The sequence below is a fragment of the Vanacampus margaritifer genome, chromosome 3 (genome assembly GCF_051991255.1).
Source record: "Vanacampus margaritifer isolate UIUO_Vmar chromosome 3, RoL_Vmar_1.0, whole genome shotgun sequence".
Taxonomy (NCBI): domain Eukaryota; kingdom Metazoa; phylum Chordata; class Actinopteri; order Syngnathiformes; family Syngnathidae; genus Vanacampus; species Vanacampus margaritifer.
The window spans coordinates 8,571,601-8,591,849 of NC_135434.1; the positions used below are offsets into that span (position 1 = coordinate 8,571,601).

Genomic DNA, 20,249 nt, shown 5'->3' on the forward strand with positions numbered 1-20,249 from the left:
CACCCAAACATATGCACGTCATAAAATAGTGTCCAGGCAGGGTGACCGGGTTCAAGAAACATTTAACGGAGTGTTGGAATAACATGGGCGGCAAAAACATGCTTGTAAAAGTCCACTTGCACCTTTGAGTGATTATGCATGTTTTAGGATAACCCGCATGCGCTTTGAGTATTATTTTTCGAACATTTTACGTACTTTATGACCAACAATCAATTCTGAAGTTGTTTTGTATCATTCATACTTATGATAATTCAAAAAGGCCATCTGGATTGTATGCAGACATGTTAAGAGATGGATTTTCTGGCCTATTAGGAAAAGTTTTTTTTTTGTTCTAAAAATCTTCAAGGATTTTTTTATTTTTCTTAGTTCTACCTTAATTTGAAGCAGACAGACCAACGTGATGAAGAGAGAATGCCAAGAGGACCAATCATTGCCACGTGTGTTCCAACACTCGGCTTCCCCGGCGTAAATTAGTTTGTGTGTTGATGATAAAGACGGCTTGAACTTAGAGGAGGGTGCGTGAATCAGTCAACGGAGCATGGATGGTGTACCAAGCACAGCTGCTTAAACAGCAGGACCATATATAAAATTCCAAATACCAGTCCAGTTGGTCCCAAAACTTTCGAAGCTGGCACTTTAAATAACAAAAAAAATGCTTTGGGAATGTCCCAGCCAGAAAAGACAAACAAAGAGAAAACAAAAATGCAGATATCATAGTAGATTAAGTTATTTTCTCACATGGTTCTGCTTTCTATGCCGGAAAAGCATCCCTGCCTTGAAGGCTAACTATTTGTTGCACATGCCGGGGCCCTAATTGGGGGAAGGGCAACCTGCAAGAGAACATCCAAGTGCTTTTAGCAGCATCCAAATGGGTTTAATTAGACCATCGGCTCCACATAAGCTCTAAAATGGCGGTTCCACTCAGCGTTGCTTCCCAGGGGTGTGCCCCAAAAAATCGATTCTCATAAGAATCGCGATTCTCATTTAGTACGATTCAAAATCGATTTGAAATGTCCCAAAATCGATTTTATTTAAAAAAAATTATACTGTCTTCCCTTTGTTTGTGTGTGCCTTTATTGGGAGCGCTGTTCATGTTGTACCCAATTTGGCCACTTAGGGGCAGTGTGGTTCCGCGCGGTCTGATACACTGTTAAGTTGTAGCCACAGTAGAGAGTAGAAGGAAAAAGTCACGATCAAGTTATTCCAATAAAAGTTGTTTTTTTTGCAGCGTGGAGCCATTCTTTTGAGTGATAAAAGTGCCGCGAGTAGCGCACAAATTAGTATTAGCAATTTAGACTGGAGTAGATCATTACGATTCCTTGAATATCTATAAATTGAAGCAAAAATCATTGTGAATCAAATCATTGTGAATCAAAAATCATTTTGAATCAAATCATTGTGAATCAAAAATCGATTCTGAATCGAATCGCACACCCCAAAAAATCGGAATCGAATCGAATCGTGAGACATTCAAAGATTCCCACCCCTATTGCTTACCATATTGACAAACACTTTCATATTCTGTGGGTGCCAAATGTGAAAAAAGATAATGAAGGTTTCAGGGATATAAAAGTTTGTTATTTTTTTTGTCCATAACTGGTATCAATAGGTCATCAATATCAATAATAACATTACCTAATGATAAATGCACTTAAGCCTGTAAAAAATATTTAATTGGTAGCACATGTCGTCTAGCTTCGAACGCTTTACGGCTGTAATAAAACATTTTATATTTCATTTGTGCCAATTTTCCTGTGGCTAACCATACTGAGTGCTTTTTTTTGCTGACTACCGCGACGCAGCAACACAACAAAAAATGTACGACAACAACTTGCCTTGTGTGAGTTGGGGGTCTTCTTCTTTTTTTTTTTTTTAATCTTTAGTCAACATTACTCTTTTTATGGATCATGACATGTAATCCATGCTAAACTAATAATAAAGCTAATTACCATGTACATATCGATCTTGAGAATTGGGAAACTAAAGTGTGGCTTGATTACGATTCATTTTAAAGCTATAATTACAAGATGATTTGCTTTGGAACAAAACCTCAGTGTGTCGTTTAGGTCAGGCTCGTCTTGTCAGCTCAAAACTCATTAATCGTCATTACTAAGTAGTTGCGAGGAGTCAGTGTTTTATTATTCTGTGCAGAACATCTCATGTGATCCTTCACAAAGTTCCAGCTGCGTGTTTGGCTTTCATTCATCACGACTGACTGGCCTCGAGAGGACTGGTTTTAGTTTACAGAAAGATACATTAGAAAAAAAGAAGAGATGGTTGAACCTGACATGTTTAGCCTATGCAGTAAACCCGCCGCTATTTTGTGGTTCATAGTTCTCGGCACGCTATATAACATTTATGCTAATTTTCATTAGCTTATTTATGCCATTTCGAATTATAATTTACCATTAAACTAGTGGACTTCTATAGTTTGGTTGATCATTGTGGTTTTTAAATATGCAAAATTGATGTATTTTTTGTTTGTTTTATAGTTTTTGTTTGGGTAATAGTGACAAATAAACAGCACTTTGCCTCTCATTTGAAGAACTGTGAGCCAGAGACCTCTTTTTGTTTACTTAAAGTAAACAGCAAGAGAGTGAGAACAGATGCTAAGGTACAGTATACTTAATAAAGTGTCAATTACACATTTTAGTATCTTTTTTATAGGGGTGTCTGTCAGGCGATTTTTTAAAATCATAATTAATCGCATGACTTCAATAGTTAACTCACGATTAATCACAAATGTTATATCTGTTGTAAATGTACAATAAAATGTACAATAAAATATTATATTATAATAACCCCCCCACCCCCCCCCAAAAAAAAACAAGTCATACTCTTGTTAACATAAAAGCGGGATTTTTTTTTAACTATTAGAATTATGGCTGCATCTTTTAGTCATTAATACAGTGCAATATTATTTCATAATAATTCATAAAACTGAGTTAAATTCAAAAGATGTACTGTAAAAAAAAAAAAAAGGTGTGATATAGATTTGCGTTGAGGTCATATTTATGCCACTAGATGGCATAACTGCATTTGTAAGACATTGGTGACAGCTCAGTGCATTTTTATTTTCATATTAAGAGCTAATATTTACCCTGAAGTAACTTTTTTTTTTAAATTGTAAAATACAACATGAACCCAGTCTCCACAAATATATGCATTATTATTAAATTTATTACTACTAAATGTTGATGTGGATGTCTCTGCTGCGTTGCGACTGGAATTCCCCCAGTACAGGCTTTCCAAGTAAGGGCTGGTCTTTAATCGCGCGTTAATTTTTTTTTTGCATTTTAAGGAAAAAACTTTTGTAATAAGTTGGTCTCTCTATAGTGCAGATTTTATCCTGTATTGCGTGTTGGCTTGCAACATATCCCCTGTGATAAACGTGCAAAAACAAGCGATTTGCAAAAGACGGGCAGCGGCAGGTGTGTCTAAATGCGGCAACATTCTCCCGGTATTAGGATAGTACTGGCAAATACGACCAGCCTGGCCAAAAGCGACGGCGATGGGGTTTTAGATGATCTTTGGCGAATACTGCAGCCTCGTGAAGGACACAGACAGGTGAGGAGCTTTGGCTGTGGAACATCACTGGCAAGCAACCTTAAGTGACGACGGCAGCTGCTGGGGGGCGGGGCTTGGGATGGGAATTGCTAGCTAGCAGCTATAGGAAAAAGTCTCGCAGCCTGTGTGAAGTGGTAACTTAAATACAGTGGTGCCAATTTGAGATACAAGTTGAATTTGTTGACCATCCTCATAACGCCAATCATTGATTTGAAACGTGCGTGATTGATTTGAGGATGGACGTATACATTTGTACAAAATGTCTAAGGTGGAGGCTTTAGATTCACTTTTATAGTCTAAAATGGTAAAGAGTATTAAAACGATCAATCGATTGGTGAACAGTGATTTGTTACTTCTGAGACAAAAACAATGGTGCCTTTAAGTTAATAATTTTTGCGGCATCTTCTTGGCAGCACTACTTCCTGTTTGTGGATTTTTTATTTATTTGGTCCAATCAGATTTCGGCCTCTGTGTGTTGCCGTGTGACCAGCGTCTCCGTCGAGCATGACATTTTATCCGTATGCTTTTGTCATGTGGCATAGTAACCAAGTGATAAGTACGTCAGCTTCACAGTTCTGAGGTTGGGGGTCAAATCTTGACCTCTGACCTTTGTGCAAAGTTTTACTTGTTCTTCCTGTGCGACTGTCGGTTATCCTCCCCCCGTGCCCTGTGATTGGCTAGTGGCCAGTCAAGGGTGAACTCTGCTTCTCGCACAAAATCAGCTTGTTTGGAACCGCTCCAAATGAGCCACCTCAACCAAATGGCATGAAGAGACTGTGAAAAATCCCAATCCATCAAAATCCGCTATAGCTGCAAGGGGTTCGACAATACAAGCCAGCCCAAGAGGACTGACGGCCAAGTGGCATCTCCCGACGCACGTGCGTGACACACATGACCGTCACACATGGCAAAGCGATTGGCTTCAAGTACCCGACTTCAAATGCAACCCATGGATCTCGCCGTCTCTATTCTGAGAGCACAATGTCAACAAAATGAAAGCATACACCCCAACCCGACATCAACTACCCAAACAGAACCCCTCGCTGGGGACGATCGCGCGCCAACTTTCTGGACTCAAAAATAACTCAAGCAGCTGTCAGTTTGAGAGCTGCGCACACACGTTCATGTACGTGTGTGTGACGGGGGGGGGGGTCAGGTTGCGTGCATGACTTCATTAACAGTGAGCACCTCTGGATTCTCATTGTGCACCAATGAGTTTCTTATTGTGTTTACCTAACAAAACCTCATGATCACACATTTTTTCCTTAATGCATTACGTGGCAGGTAATACAGCAGAAGTGCAGGGTGGGAGGAAATAAAGTTTAAAAAAAAAAATTGTTCCTGAAAGCATTTTTTTAAGGAATTGGAACTTTACTTTGAGTACTTATTTTCTGCCAACATTTTACTTCATTTGAAAACAGATACGTATTTTTACTTTCAACCTTGGCTAACTGACTGACTGAGATTAAATGGCAAACATGAACCAGGAAGCAGTAATAAAAGATTTCATGACAAATTTTGGTGGAAAAGAAATTTGTCTAAAATGAAATAACACATACAGGTAAACTCTGGTGTTTACTGGTTATAGTTGTTTGTTTGTTTTCAGTTGTTAGCATAAATTTAGCATTAGCTTTGTTTATGTCGCAAAGCACAATGTTACGAACAAACTTGTTTTGATAGCATTAAGGTTGCGTCAGCGCTCGTTCTCAGACAATAAGGTAAACGTGTAATGTGATTTTTTTTTCTTCTTCTTTTCAGTAAAAAACATTATGTGAGTCACCAGAGGGAAACTATGCTAACTTAATGGTATTGTAAATGATTGATTACACTTGTACTTAAGCGCATTTCAGAGTCTGTATTTTTGTTTTTACCCTTAAGTAAAGGATTTGAATCCGACCATTGAGATTTAGCATTAGTATCTATACTTGTACTGAAGTAGAGTGTGAGTAGTTTTAGCCACATCTGACTTTCATGCTAACAATGTAAAATGAGTAGCCTAACTAAAAAGGATGAATCAGCGAATGATGAAAGTGAAAAAAAAATGCCTTACTGTATTGTGTGTATGTTTTTTTGTTTTTGTTTTTTTTAGAATGATTAGATTAGAATGAACATTTTTGAATGCCATAAATGGGTGGTTTTTAGCCTGGTTTAGACTAGCTTGGGAAAACACATTTACAGACTAGTGAATCATTCTTGAAGCCAACAACAACTGGGGGAAAAAATCTCAAGGCCATGATTGAAGAATGTTTATTCCTCTTACGTTTTGGTTGTGAATGCTCTCAGGTTCAGGTACCTGTGCCGGTACCGGTATCTGTTTTTAAAATCTAGAGGGAGTATACAGCTACCTGAAAAAAATTCTAGTTGCAGGACTGGTACTTCAAAGCAACCCTCAAGCACTTCAAGGATTATTTTGGAGATCAGATTGCTGACTCGTATGCGAGGTCGTTAAGCCAACGCCACCGCAGCAAGGCAACTCCAAGTCCCCGTGTGCAAATCTGCCATTACCGCACTTCTGAAAAATCAGATTGCGTTTATCCGTGATTTATTACGGCCTGTCATTGTGGCTTTCCACATGAGTACGCCCTCAGCCCCCTCCATGAAATGCATGCGGCAATTCTACCATTGATGCGTTGGGCCACAAAGAACAACACAGTGTTGTTGATGTGGTTGGAGCGCCTTTGAACAGCGACGATCTAAAAACAACAAAATAAACCTTCGGCACAAAAGCTACTTCCGAACTTTTGTTCTTTGCGTGACTTGTTTACTCAAAGCGGGGCATTCTTTCCCTGCATACTGTGACATCTTTTTACTCAAGGTGCTTTAGGTTAATTAAGTTGCATTTTTTTACAGCCGTAGCACCGAATAAAATTTAATCTGCACATGCATCCAAGCCCATTAAAATAACTTCCTCTGGTGAGTGGAGTATTTAGTTGTTAAAAAAAGAAAAGAAGGAAAGAATGTTGAAAAATAAAAGGTGGTTTTCTCCATTCCAGGGCAGTTCATGGTAAACCTCCAAAAAATGATTTCCAACTTTTATCTTTTTTTTTTTTTAAGCCTCCCTGAACTCAACACTATTCACTTTGATCAACTTCTTGAGACTGGACGAGTCTAAAAAAGTGAATGTTTTATGCCACCATTAAGACAACATGTATTGTATTTTCACTTGTGGAGACATCACTTCACCACCAAGCCTAGCCTGACAACCGAACTACAATAGGTATCTTCACTTAGATGATTAATTTCAGCTTGTTATGTCGATTATGAGGCAACAAGTTGGAAGTCGAATGAGTTTGGGCACCTCACACTCAAACTGATTCAGTATATGTGTCACACAAATGTACAGTAAATAAAATGAGAATCCTCAAATGAGAGTGTTGGCCGCTGAGCTGGTGGTCAGGGCTTTTAGTGATTTTCCATTTTTTGTTCAGGAATGGAGAAAGATAGAAAAAACTTATTTTTCTTGGTGAAAGAAGAGAGAATTTACTGTCATTTTCTTTAGGTAGTTCAGCTCTTATATTGTCACAGAAGACAAATGTGGGTCCTGAAAAATGCTCTAAAATGGGGAGCAATATGGAGAGCCCTGCTAAAAAAAAACTAAAAAAAACATCAGAATCAGCTTCATATCTGAAGCTTGTTAACCAAATTTTGGCTTGCAACACAAAGTACAAATATCAGTGAAGCAACAACTCGTAACTCAGAAAATTCGTAAGTTGGGGCGTGCCAACATACCACTGCATTTTGTATACACTGAAAAGTGAATTTTACATAATACTGTGTGTCCCTTGCTGTAAATAACATGTTAACATCCTTACTCACAAAGGTAAAGACACAGCTATATATAACACATCAAATCAATTATAAACAAAATATTTTTATTTTTGTGTTGATTGTTTACCCTGGGGTGTTTGACTTTGGACTCTTCTTCTTGCTAAGCATCCCAATTAAGCTGTCAAAATGTTGCGAGTTCACGATACCAACGGGACTCTCAAAGCACTTGCTCACAAATCCTTCTAATGAGTACTGGATAATAATGAATGTGTTTAATTGCTGCCCAGAAAGTCTTCCATGGAAAAATTTCTAGTGTGACCCAGAGGTAAAGTGGCATGGTAAACACAAGATAGCCAACTAAAGCCAAACGGGAAATAGGTATTGCCATTAATAAGTGGGTGCATCCTTTCTTTTCTTTGGTCCTTCCTCGGGTCTCCTGGCGGCCTCATGACTCTGGCTGGAAGTGTTCGGTTTAGGTGAACGGTATGGGATTTTTTAATAGGTTTTTGGTGAACTAATGAATACACACACACTCGCACGCACGCACACGCACATACTAAAAAAAAAAAAAAGACAGAGAGCAATGATGATGACATGTCAAATCGGTAAAATTACCGAATGAACAATACTGAGCTCTTCAGAAAAAAATAAAAAAGTGGGTGCATCCTGTTGGTCTTTATAAAAAAACAACATTTTTCCTACGTTGGAATACCAAATAAAGTTGGGGGTTTATTAGTCAGACACTGATGTTACTGAACAGTGGTTATAAAACAAGCGTTGGATACTATTAACTCGCAGACATATGTGCGCCACATGTGTATTAGCGTAACAAGATAGCAGCAGCTGCTTTCACTCTAAGTATCTCATCAAATTAAATTTAGAATGACAATGAGGGTGAGAATGGAAAAATCATTAGGTCTTCGAGATTTATTTTCTATTTGTGGGCTAAACTTAGCATATTGATGTTATGATGGCACCTGCTGCCTGGCATTTGTGAGCGCGTACAGTAAATGTGCTTTCTATCAAGGTGTTTTTATTTGTGCATTTTCACTGCAAATCCCTTTCTTGTGTTGATTAACCGAGCATGATGAGTCTGTTTAAAAAATAATAATTACTTTGTAGGCTACAGGGAAATCAACACAAATAAAGCAAAGACCTTATGTGAAGTAAAATAGAGTAATAGCTGTAGGTAGCTAAAGCAATGAGTGACAAAAGTGGAATCGACAGCTAACATCAACAGCTAGCGATAGCCAGGTAGCCGCTGACTGGCGAGTTGCTCTTGGTGTCATTGTGATCAAAGATAATTAAATTAGTAATTAAAGTCATACATTATAGTTGGGAAGTTGACACAAATATTTTGAAAGTCGCATAAAGACCTGATGTGGAATAAAAGAGAGTAACAGATGTAGGTAGCTAAAGTAATGAGCGACAATAATGGAATTGACAGCTAACATCAGCTGCTAGCGGTAGCCAGCTAGCCGCGGATTGGCTAGTTGCTCATGGTGTCGTGATTTGTGATCTAAGATCATTCAATTAGTAGTTAAACTATACAACTATACAATTTGAAGCTCAACCCAAATTTGGAAGCCGTCGAGAGTTGCGCTTGTTGGCAGTTGTGAGACCTTTTTTTGTTTGTTTGTTTGTTTATTTGTTTGTTTCTTGAAAGTGCATTAATATTGGCAATTCCTATGAAATGCTCTTTTAACACCCTCCATTTCTTAGTCAAGGAGGCAATTCAATTGTTTGTATTTCCATAATTTTAATCAACAGGTGAAGTGATTGATAGCAGTCAGCTTTTAAGGCTTTACTATTCATTTTTTTATTGTGTCCTGTTTTCCAAGCCTTACCATCAAATTCCCCGCACTAAGTCAACCTCTATATTTGAAAAATGAATAACAGCCGATCTCCTGTTAAAATACACACACCACATGACATCATTTATCTTCTCGTTCTTATTGTGACATTTGCCGTCTTGATCCAGTGAAAATCAAACCCGATCAAAATGGACGTGCAATGCCCGAAAAATGACAAAACACGTAAAACTAACAGAAAGTCGCAGACCAATCTCACCCTTTTTCCGTGACACATGTAAACCCCTTTTATGTCCAGATGTTGACCAAGGCATGACCGTCTTTGAATACACAGAATTTCTCGTCTGCCGGTGCCAGTGAGCGCCTAGCAACGCTAACAAAGAAATCTGGAAGCTCCTAAGTCAGAGACATCTGTCCCCAATCAGGCTGCTTGATCACACAGTGTTAATAAAAATGATACTAGGACCACCTTGTGGTTCCAATAAAACACGAATCTCTTTGACCATTATCAAAGACGGATATTTTTTTGAAAGCTCAATCCTAAACAGTAAGAACACCCTCCAGCTACATTAGCTTACATTACCTGACTTAAGTATCTTCTGATAATTATCCCCACAACTATAAACAGACTCAAGAGACTTATAAGTCAATTAGTCACATACAGCATGTGAGATCTAATAATGTGATTATGTGAGAATGTACAGCATGATTGTATATCTTTTCCAACATGATCACATACTTAAATTGTCGTAAATGGCTCCAAGTTCCATTAACACATGAAATCATTGTGATTTTCCCCCCCAATGACACAGTCGAGGCCTCGAGACTTACTTCTGCAGGGTGAGGCTGAGGTTGCCTGTGCAGTTCTTGATCTTGTTCTGGGCCTCCAGGTGGTTCATCCCCTCAGTGGCAACTCCGTCGATGGACAGAACCATGTCTCCGATAGAGATGCCGTTTTTGGCCGCTTTGCCGCCGTCGTTCAGCTGCACAAATGAAATAAGCAAAGTTGTTTGATTGACTCATGAGTTTGGCGTGAGAATTCAAACTCGGGACGGGTAAATTAGCAGTTTATTATTAGTACCTCTGCAATATCGTAATTGCTTTTTAAAATGGGTTTTGACCTGACCTACTAGATCTAAGGTATCATTCCTCACCTATTCAGTCACAACGTTGGATTGGTGATAAAAATAAAAAAAAACAGATCAAATATAAAAGCAGCTGAAGTGCAACAATGTGAGGCACGATACACCAGTGGCTTTCCAAAGCAGAATCCCAACTAAGAGGTTAAGACTTTTGCCCTTTAAAAGACCCTACAGTTGACCGGAGTGCAATAAGGGCTTTTTGGTATGATATTTTCAATCAACAGCAATTAAGCCTCAAACCAGTTGGAAACATGAATACCATGGCACCCTTTAAAAAGGCCTGTTAAAAAGGCGTCGCTGGATTTATGGAGCGGTGTGCAAAAACAAACCGGTTTATGGTCTTTAGACAAACACCATGTAAGTCTTGGTTTGCATGCGTACCTGACACAGCTTACTGTTGCCTTCAATGGTGGCCTTACAGCGTTCTATTTATCTAAATTGAAAATGGCAACACTCACAGGAAGCTGCTTTGGCCACAACTTACGCCCACACTGGAAAAGCTCAATTTTGGGGGGCGCAAAACCAGTTTTTTAAGTTTCAACAACATTAAAACATAAATTACTGGTATTTATAGCAACACTTTTAGTAGGCAGCGCAAACCAAGCAAGTTGTTTGCTCCAAAACACTGTGCTAATTTGTTTACTTATATCTTTAAATTTCATTCACTCCCCAGCCATTTTCACTGAAGCAATCCCGTTCGCTCCCAGCTGTTTTACTGAATTTTAACTGATTTTGCAAGGCCTACAGAATATTGTGTTCTATTGCTATAAAAACATGGAACCTACCAAAAGATTTGAGTCTCTTCTTTCATCAGGGAAAAAAAGTACATTTCTATCTGTTACCATTTTGCAGCAGTTAGCATTAGAATATAGCTAAGTTATTATTCCAAAATCTGTTTAGAACTGTGGGCAAATGAGCTTTTTGCAACTTGGCCCTAGTTGTGCTCTTTTGCTCTGCTGCCACCTGCTGGCCGTTTTTGTCATAACTACAATTTCTTCAACCGTTCCCTGCAGTTGAGTGGCTGCATCAAAGCCTTCTGTATGCGCTAGCATTAAAAAAAAAAAACATAAAACATATAAATACGTCTTTGGGACACTTAAAATAAAACGTATTTATACGTTTTGGGGAGCAAATGAGTTGAGGTGGGGGCCAATACAGAGATTAATTCTGTAAACTCGTATTTAAGCTTACTTTCACAACAGCAATTCCACTTTACAAAACCAGTTTATTTACATGGTCTTTTTTTCATGTTTTTTATACAAACCCGTGCGATTTTTCTTTATTTAAAAAAAAAAAATGCAACAACAAAAAACTGGAAAATAGAAAGGATGGCATTACAATTTCTTTCATATGAATCCACTTGGGTCTCATATCTAAGACTTACATGCGTAACATGAGCATAAGCTAACATTTCTTTCACTGTCTAGCACTAAGATACAAGCTAACAGGTTATTTTAGCAACACTCTTTAATGCAAACCAGACTACTTTCTTATCAGCAGTCTGAGGGTGGACAGTAACACGCCTAGGATGTTACACCCTGGATTGATATTCTACCACACCAAAGAAGTGCACTCAAAACCACCAAAAAGAGTCGTTATTCTGTCCATAAGATGGCGTTTGATGTCGGTTATCAGCATTTACGTACCGTGCAAGGGTGGCTCTGGAATTTCTTAGCTACACAAAAGATCTGAGAGGGTCCAAAATGGCAGTGAGGTCATTTGTTTCTTTTGATACAATGAAAAAAGGACCACACACATCTTGGTGATGCTAACTTCTCCTTTTGCAAATATTCCATCTGATCCAATGGCTTGCATAGAAAGACATATATGAAATTACAACTTTTCTGCACCCTTCTGCAATATCATCTCTCACACACATTGAGAGTGTACTTTATAAAGACAAAACAAGACACCCGGGCACGGCTAATAAAAGAGAGCTGGATTAGTGTTAATGCTCTGTGGCACCCGACCATTTATAGTTACATTTTCCCAACACACACACGTTAAATCACTCACGCATTCACTGACAGCAGGAAGTAATTCTGATTTGACAATAATTCAAACTCAAAACACCCCACGGTTAGAACGAAAACAGGATTAGTATGTGTAAATGTTAAAATTAGCTTGCAATATTTTCTAATTCTTGGTCCTCCAAAACGCACACAGCCACATAAAGTATGCGGTTGTTGATAGTATAAAGATAGAGCAGGGAATCCAAAATCGAAGCTGCATGAGATTATATATAGAGTATAATAATTAGAAATGTTCGATACCACATTTTTTCAGACCGATACTTTTACGAGTATTCACTCTTTGAGTACCGGTACTCACCCATACTCAGTATTGATGCCTCTAGTACTTTTGATATATAAAATCTCATTTAACACAATGATAACAAATTATGAATAAAGACCTTTCTTTCTGACGCAGAGGATGCTTTGCCGTTGTGGACTTCCTCCATGTCAGATTTTCTTTGTAAATATCGGCGGCTGGTATCGATAGCCTCCACGGCATGAGTACAGACACCTTGAAGAAGGCTTGTATCGGCACTGAAAATGTTACATTACTCTTCACGTAATTGCCGTTTTGTGATGGGGTGCGCTAAGTCAGTTAGCATGTTGATGTTAGCTTTTGTTTTCTTTTTTTACAGGAATTTATTTAAAGTTACGCATTAGCCGGGAATCGAACCCGGGTGAACTGCTTGTAAGGCAGCCATGCTTACCACTTTAGCAACAATGCTACAAAGGCAAAAGATCAAAGTGTAAAAGTGACTGTGTTAGCTAGCTATGTGCTGAACATGCTAGCAATGTAGGCTAGTTAGTACGACGTGTTTAAACCATTTCTACTTTTTGTTGTTCATTCACAAGTGTCAATTGGGTTCGATTCATTTGAGAGACTCACCACTCAAATGCATAAAACTTAAATTCTGCCCTGCATGAAAAGAAGCAAACCTGTTTGAAAACGACAAGGCCTATTGACAGGTGAAAAGTATTTCAAGTCGTTCTGGCTTGGGCACAGCGTGCGTGTGACACCGATAGGGCTTTTCCAGTGGATCAGCGCATCCATTACCGGTCAAAACAAATGTGTCTGCGATGAGCTCACCGGATAACTTTAAACATGCATATCCTTTTTTTTTTTTTTTTTTTTTTTTTAGAACGTACGAAGTTTTCTTGTCTGAGTATCTAAATGTCTATAATTCCTCTAAAATCTTCACTTCACTTTAAACTTTTCCATTGTTTTGAGTTTTGGTTGACCACAAATGCATCACACTTTTTGGCCTTTAAACAAGTAATATTGCAAGTGCTGAAGTGAGAGGGGGCAAAATTTGAATGTAAGAGGCTTGTAACTTTCAGCCAAATGGGACAAACAGTCAATCAGCCAAATACATCATGAGAACACTCGCAAAGAGCTGCTGTCGGCTACAATAATCACACGTAGTAGCCTAACCTCTCTCCAGCTACTAGGCCACACCCCTTCATACTGTCACTTACGAGATCACAGACGGAAGCAAAGCCGGCTTCGTTCCTCCAACAAATCTCGTACACACAGAAGCATTTCAAGACTTGCGTGTGTCCAAAAGAAGACGCTGAGGATGTTTAAAGGCTGTAATGTATATGCCAAGTCTGGAGTGGCGCTGTAGCGCAGCCACGGGGAGTTAACAGAAAGCGTAGAAGAAGAATCAGCGAAGAAGACAAACACATTTTTTTCCTAACTTTATTGGAATTTACGAACACGAAAAGACGAACACAGGAGAAGTGACAATGGCGGGTGACTCAAGTACAACACCGCTTGTCGAACGTGGGAATAAAGAAGCAAAATATTTTGCTGCAAAAGCATACGCAAGCAAAGGAGGCTGCGCAAAACGACTACGACACGGCTATCCGCCATTGTTGTTGACAGATTGACTGTTTGCGCGCAGTCACGCGAGAGTTGCCGCATACGTCATCAATCTGCGACCATTACGTCATCACTGGAGGAGTATCCTGCATATGGTGTCCAGACGGAAATCTTTCCACTCTGGAGCCCGGTTTCAAAAGTCATCGGTTTCAAGCTCCGAAACCGCGCCATCGTGTGGACCAACGGACTAAACGGTAAGAAACTTATGAGGATACATTGAAACTGGCTTTCGTGTGGGCGGGGCCTTAGTTTGGCCCTCATAACTCAATTTAAATTCGTTGAAATACTTTCAATATTTTCTAGTTCCTCAAAAACACATTTTTAACAAAAAATTATAACTATATATTGGGTACGTATGTACACATGATATAAGACAATGTAAAAAAAAAAAAAAAAGATTTTTCTAAGGTTTTATTCCTTAGTATATTATTCATGTGTTGGATACAGTGCACTATATGCAAAAACCTTACGGAAATGATGACAAACAAAAGAAGTTCTCGACTCTAATGGATGGGCGTGGCTCTGGAAGCTGACCTGTAAAATGATGAGACTATTCTTAGAAAGTAAATGCACACATTCCCCCGAGGCATATCGTTTTTAGTGTGCGTGTGTGTGCAGTGAATCCTTTAAATGGGCTGCACTTTTAAATAATGATTCACTGTGTAAATTTAGGCCAGATGGAATTCAGACTATTTCGATTTCAGCCTAAGCGGCCTTTGTCCTTGAAAATCCAAAAAGTTCACGGCTGTCGCGAAGTAGGGTTTAAAAGATGATTCACAAGATGCTGTTGTAAACTACTTCACACATCAAGGCTTGATATATTTTTCATTATGACTTTGGTCAAACTGATAGTCGATTAATGATATAAAATGGGGTTCACTCACCACTCGGGGCATTGGGTGTCTTAAATCTATGCAGCGTACAATGAAATGATGTGCGGTCTATTTCGGACATTAGCCTTAAGTTGAATCTTAAGTGACCTAATCCACCTCTTAACACCACTATGTCGCAAAATAATATAGAAAACGCAAAATAAGTTATGCGTGGCATAGCTGAGAAAGAGAGATGGAGGCATTATAGCTAACCTTGTAGCTTCCATTACATCAACTTCAAACCTCCACACAAGGTTTAGTATATTAGTATATTACTTCACAATCACTAATAACATGACAAAAACTTCAAAACTTTCAATAAAATGCATCAAACTCACCAGAGATGCTACTGTATATTATCATTTTTTTGCTAGCTGTGTTGTATAGGCAGCGCTAGCTAGCTGTTGTTGTGTAGGCAGCGCTAGCTAGCTGTTGTTGTGTAGGCAGCGCTAGCTAGCTGTTGTTGTGTAGGCAGCGCTAGCTAGCTGTTGTGTAGGCAGCGCTAGCTAGCTGTTGTGTAGGCAGCGCTAGCTAGCTGTTGTTTAGGCAGCACTAGCTAGCTGTTGTTTAGGCAGCACTAGCTAGCTGTTGTTTAGGCAGCGCTAGCTAGCTGTTGTTGTGTAAAACAGCCAGCTATAGTGATGGCCAACCATATCCTCACAATGTTTCAGTTTTCTTCAAAAGTTCACCTTCAAAATTAACTTTTAGTTTAATAATGTTTGACATTTGTCCTCTCCTGCACACAGTCACGTGTGTAATTATGTATCACATTGTCAAAATGTACTGCACAGCAATATTTATACACACTGGTATGGAAACACACATTCAGAAAAAAAATTATATATATATTTTTAAAAACAATCAACTGATTGATTTTACATTTTCCCCATATTCGAAAATTTATATTTTGTCAAATGTCCATCAATACAGCATGACGAGCCTAGTAGTCAACATGTCGAGAGGTATCTGATATTTTTTCGTAACCCCTTGCAACAAATACAAAACACACCACTGTGGTTAAAAGATGAAAACAAATCACATGGCTTCAGTTAGTGGGAAAAGTATCACATCCAAAGTAATAATAATACAACATGGTGACCCAAAGGGGCCCCGCGGGGCACTGGAATTAGAGCGTGCCACTCGTTCATCATCGGGCTCATGTTGCCATTAGCCTGCATGCTACCAATTTTAGTCGTTTGTTGGAACGTTTGTAGATTTGGATCAGAACTGCATGTGTATTTTATCACATTGTGAGCGGTTTTGAATAGGACCCACTTTGGAAAAAAGAAACACTTCGCTCAAATACAGTGAACCTCAGTTCATCACAGGTCCCAGTTTAGACCTGCCCGTGATAGGTGAAAATCTTTGATATACAAAGACTATTTATAATATTTCATTTCACCCCTCCCCTTTAAACTTATTCATATTTATTATAGTACAATTTTTAAACATATTTTAAACATATATAGAAAATACTGTACATATCGTAGTGTTTGTTTGCATGCATATGCCTTTAAGGGGCGGAGCCTATAAGCTCCTGCATGAATGTGTTTTGTGTTTTATTGTTCTTCCAGCATCCAATAAACGGCTGTAAAGTGCAGCGGCAACTTTGTCTCACCTTTCCCACATGCAAGAACCTTACAGTAAATAACAATCACTTGGAAAAAACATTATTATGGGGGTGCAACCAGTGAGTTTTAATTACCACTGTTCCTAGAAGTTGTCGTTCACACACCAACGATAAAGCCTTAACTGCTGAAACTATTTGAATTCTGTTGTACATCAAAACAGCAGCACCAAAGCAGGAAACTAGTATCTCAAATGAAGTGGAAGTGGTATTCTGTGCAGTATTAATAATAATCTTACAACAATTAAGGTTCCAGTAGACGCCATGTTTACTTGATTAAAAACAAGCAACCTAAAAATGGTGGATGTGCTTCGGGGGGCTTTTGTCTTACCCTGGAGATGGTGAGGGGCAGGTTGAAGTCTTTTCCGCCTTGTAGCCTAAAGCCCCAAGGGGCGGGGCCAGAGAGAGTGACGTTGTAGTTGCTGCTCATGATTTCCTTGTGCTGCTTGATGTTAAGTTGAAGGGAGGTGCAAAACAAAAGCAGAGTTTTTATTTTTTCAAATATTCAAATATTAAATACAAACAAGGGGATACTCAAAAACTTTAAATTTGAAAACAAATGTAAAATGTGAAATTAAAATATCAAATTAAACACTTGAACAAATACACATATACTGTATATAAAATAAAAAATAATACTAAACTCCAAATATAACTTAAAATTAACTTTAAATTCAACTAAAAAGAGACTTTAAAAAGTATTGTCATGTAAAAAGACTTTTTAGAAAGTTACAAAATGTGAAATTTTGAATGTATAAAAAGAAACATTTCGCTTACAAATATTACATGAAATGCACAACTAAACCTACCTTAAAATAATAAGATACTGAAATAATATTTTTTAAATTTACTTAGATAAAAAAAATGAAAAATGCAGTATGGAAAAATAAGGAAATACTGAAATAAAAATACTAAGACTAAAAACAAAAGATTCATTATTAATAGGAATGCTCTATACCGCTTTTTTCAGACCAATACCAGCACGGGTACTAAATTCTTGCACAGTCACCAATACGATACCAATTACCGATACCACAACACCTTTAAATGCTTAAATTTTCCTTAAACAAAAACAAAACAATAACAGATCATTTTAAAGAAATACCTATATGGTATATCCCAATATAGCATTTTCCCCTTAAAATTGCATGAAATAAATGGCAATTTTCTATTCTTCTCCTTTTTAGTTCCTGGTCATAAACAGCCACAAAAGGGTGTCTGATACTGATATCGGCTGCCATCGTTGAGTACCAATACCTTGAAATAAGCCCGGGTATGCCGATAACTGGTATCTGTACTGGACCATCTCTAATTATTATTAATTACAATAAAATAAAACTAGCACAAACTAGATGAAAACATAATAATAAATACTGGAATCAAAATTCAAATCAAAAGTGTTATTTAATACATTACATTGGAAAAATATACAGATATGTTGTTGAGACGAAAGGTAATGTTATCTCTCCCCACCAAAAATATGCAACATTTTTATCATTCTCGAGTATACAACTAACATATATAATGTAACACAACTTATCAAAATTTTTAATGCATTAAAGGCATTACTTTCCGCATAATTAAAACCCCGTTACCTTTATTAGAATCCCCGGTGAAGAAAATAGCTCCTTTGCAGGCAGCTAAAGACCGTATAAAAATCCCCTGGCGTCCCCTGGACTATCCCCTTCCCAGCAAACACACTGAGTGTGTGTGAGGGACACGGGGGAGCAAATGCTCTTATATATGAGGAGGGGAGGAGAAAGGTGGAGGAGGGGAGAAATGTGGAGGAGGAAAGAGGGGGGTGATGAGAGGTCAGGTTAGGATGGTGAGGGGAGGACAAGAAATCGGGGAGACGAGTGGGGGAGTGAAGACGACGTAACGGAAAAGTGTTGGGAGTCCCACACGCGGGGGGGGGGGGGGGGGAGGGGGTAAAAGAGAGGGGACAGTTTATCTTTGGTCTGGATATTTTTGACGTGGACTGAAGCTACACTCTTTGAATTGAGATGAGAGTCCATCCATACAAAATGCCATAGACGGGCTAACAAATAGCATTGATTTTCATTTTCTTAGGGCATAAATTCTAGATGCGCAATAAGTGAAAAATCTGTGATACAGAGGTTCCCCATTTATAGATATATATTTTATTTTTTTAGCTAATAATTTCATCCTATCACATGCTTTAAGGCTGCTCTAATGAAGAACTGCCATGAAGTTGGTGTTTACTGTACAGTATTTACAGTGACAGATGGGACAAAAGCTGATGCATTCAATGACCCCACGGAGAGATGCTTTCTAGGCTATGAACTCATTCTATTGGGGGGGGGGGGGTGTTGCTATATTTGATAAATTATCCTTACTGTCAAAAGTGTTCAGTGGGCTGATGGGTGTAAAAGACAGAACAAAACAAAAAAAAGATTTATGGGCCATGAGTAAATGATATCAAACCCCTGACAATAGACGGTGTGAAACCTCAGAGCCTCTGTCTGTCCCTTTGTTCTGGCCCACAATCTATTCCAGTCCCATATGCTCACCTCTCCAGATCCGCAGGCTTAATGACCACAGTTTAACAACCCCCCTACACACACACACACCCAAACAAACACACGCGCGCGCACGCACACACTTCGTCACATTTCAAACAAGCGCCACCCCTTTGTGGTTTGATCATCTACCCATCTAAATGACATTTAATGCATCACTCGTGTGAATAAAAAGGGGGATAACCGCCCTCTATTCAGCCACCTGGTCTCTCACTCTCCCCACGCACACGCGCACACATGCACCACCACTAACACAAATAATAGCAAATTCTCAATTGAATACATTGAATTATAAATAATATTTTTACCGTCTTAACGTAAATTACTAATTAAATGGAAACTTTAGCAAGTCAAAGGTGGAGTCAACTCCAAAATTTTCTTTACAATATTGGAAGAATGCCACCAGCAACGTTGTTTGGGATGTCACCCTTTTATGTAGTGAAAGATTAGGAGGTATTTTGTCCTCCTTGCGTGTTCAAATATGAGGGTGAGTTGTTGTAAGAAAAATACATTCTTTGCAAAAATGATTTTTAATCAAACAAGAGATCTCTTGGAACATTCAACACTCAGGTACATCACTTAAGAACGTGGAATTTCTGAGCGTCAGAATGTGTTCCCTCTTCCGGGTTGCAGACGCTATATATAGTTTCTTAAAATCCGCCCCTCTGATCATTTCAGCCAGTACTTTTCCAAAGGAGGTGGCAAGACGAAGTCTAATGTAAACAAACGTTCAGGGGCAAATTTGGTGCATAAACTGGGACATAGTTGAAGGGTCTGACTTCCCCAAAACAATATCTCGCAAAACAACCCGAACTGGACATAACTGATAGAGACAATAATGTATGTGTATGTGTATTATTTCAAAACGAATTCTGTTTTCATTGGTGAGATGTGCGTGTATTTAAAACAACGAATTTCTGGCCCAATCAGTGTCTAGGCAGACTGTGAGAGCCAAATGTGTTTTGGCAAAGAAGTGCGGAGAAGGAACTTTTTAGACAAAACAACGTCGTTCAAGCTTAAGGTTA

General features: G+C 38.6%; 1 protein-coding gene across 4 annotated transcripts in view; it reads right to left on the bottom strand.

Moving 5' to 3' along the window:
• pdlim5a (PDZ and LIM domain 5a) overlaps positions 1 to 19,589 on the bottom strand; it is a 44,734-nt gene extending 25,145 nt beyond the window's left edge. For 3 of the 4 annotated variants that reach the window (XM_077561157.1, XM_077561156.1, XM_077561154.1), the window contains exons 1-3: positions 18,280 to 19,589; positions 17,016 to 17,129; positions 9,978 to 10,129 (exon numbers count right to left, since the gene is read on the bottom strand). In XM_077561157.1, the coding sequence (XP_077417283.1) occupies positions 9,978 to 10,129; positions 17,016 to 17,114 (251 nt within the window). In that variant the 5' untranslated portion in view covers positions 17,115 to 17,129; positions 18,280 to 19,589. The remainder of the gene's footprint in view (positions 1 to 9,977; positions 10,130 to 17,015; positions 17,130 to 18,279) is intronic. The other variant, XM_077561155.1, reaches the window with a different exon arrangement.
• Between the last annotated feature and the right edge of the window lie 660 nt (positions 19,590 to 20,249).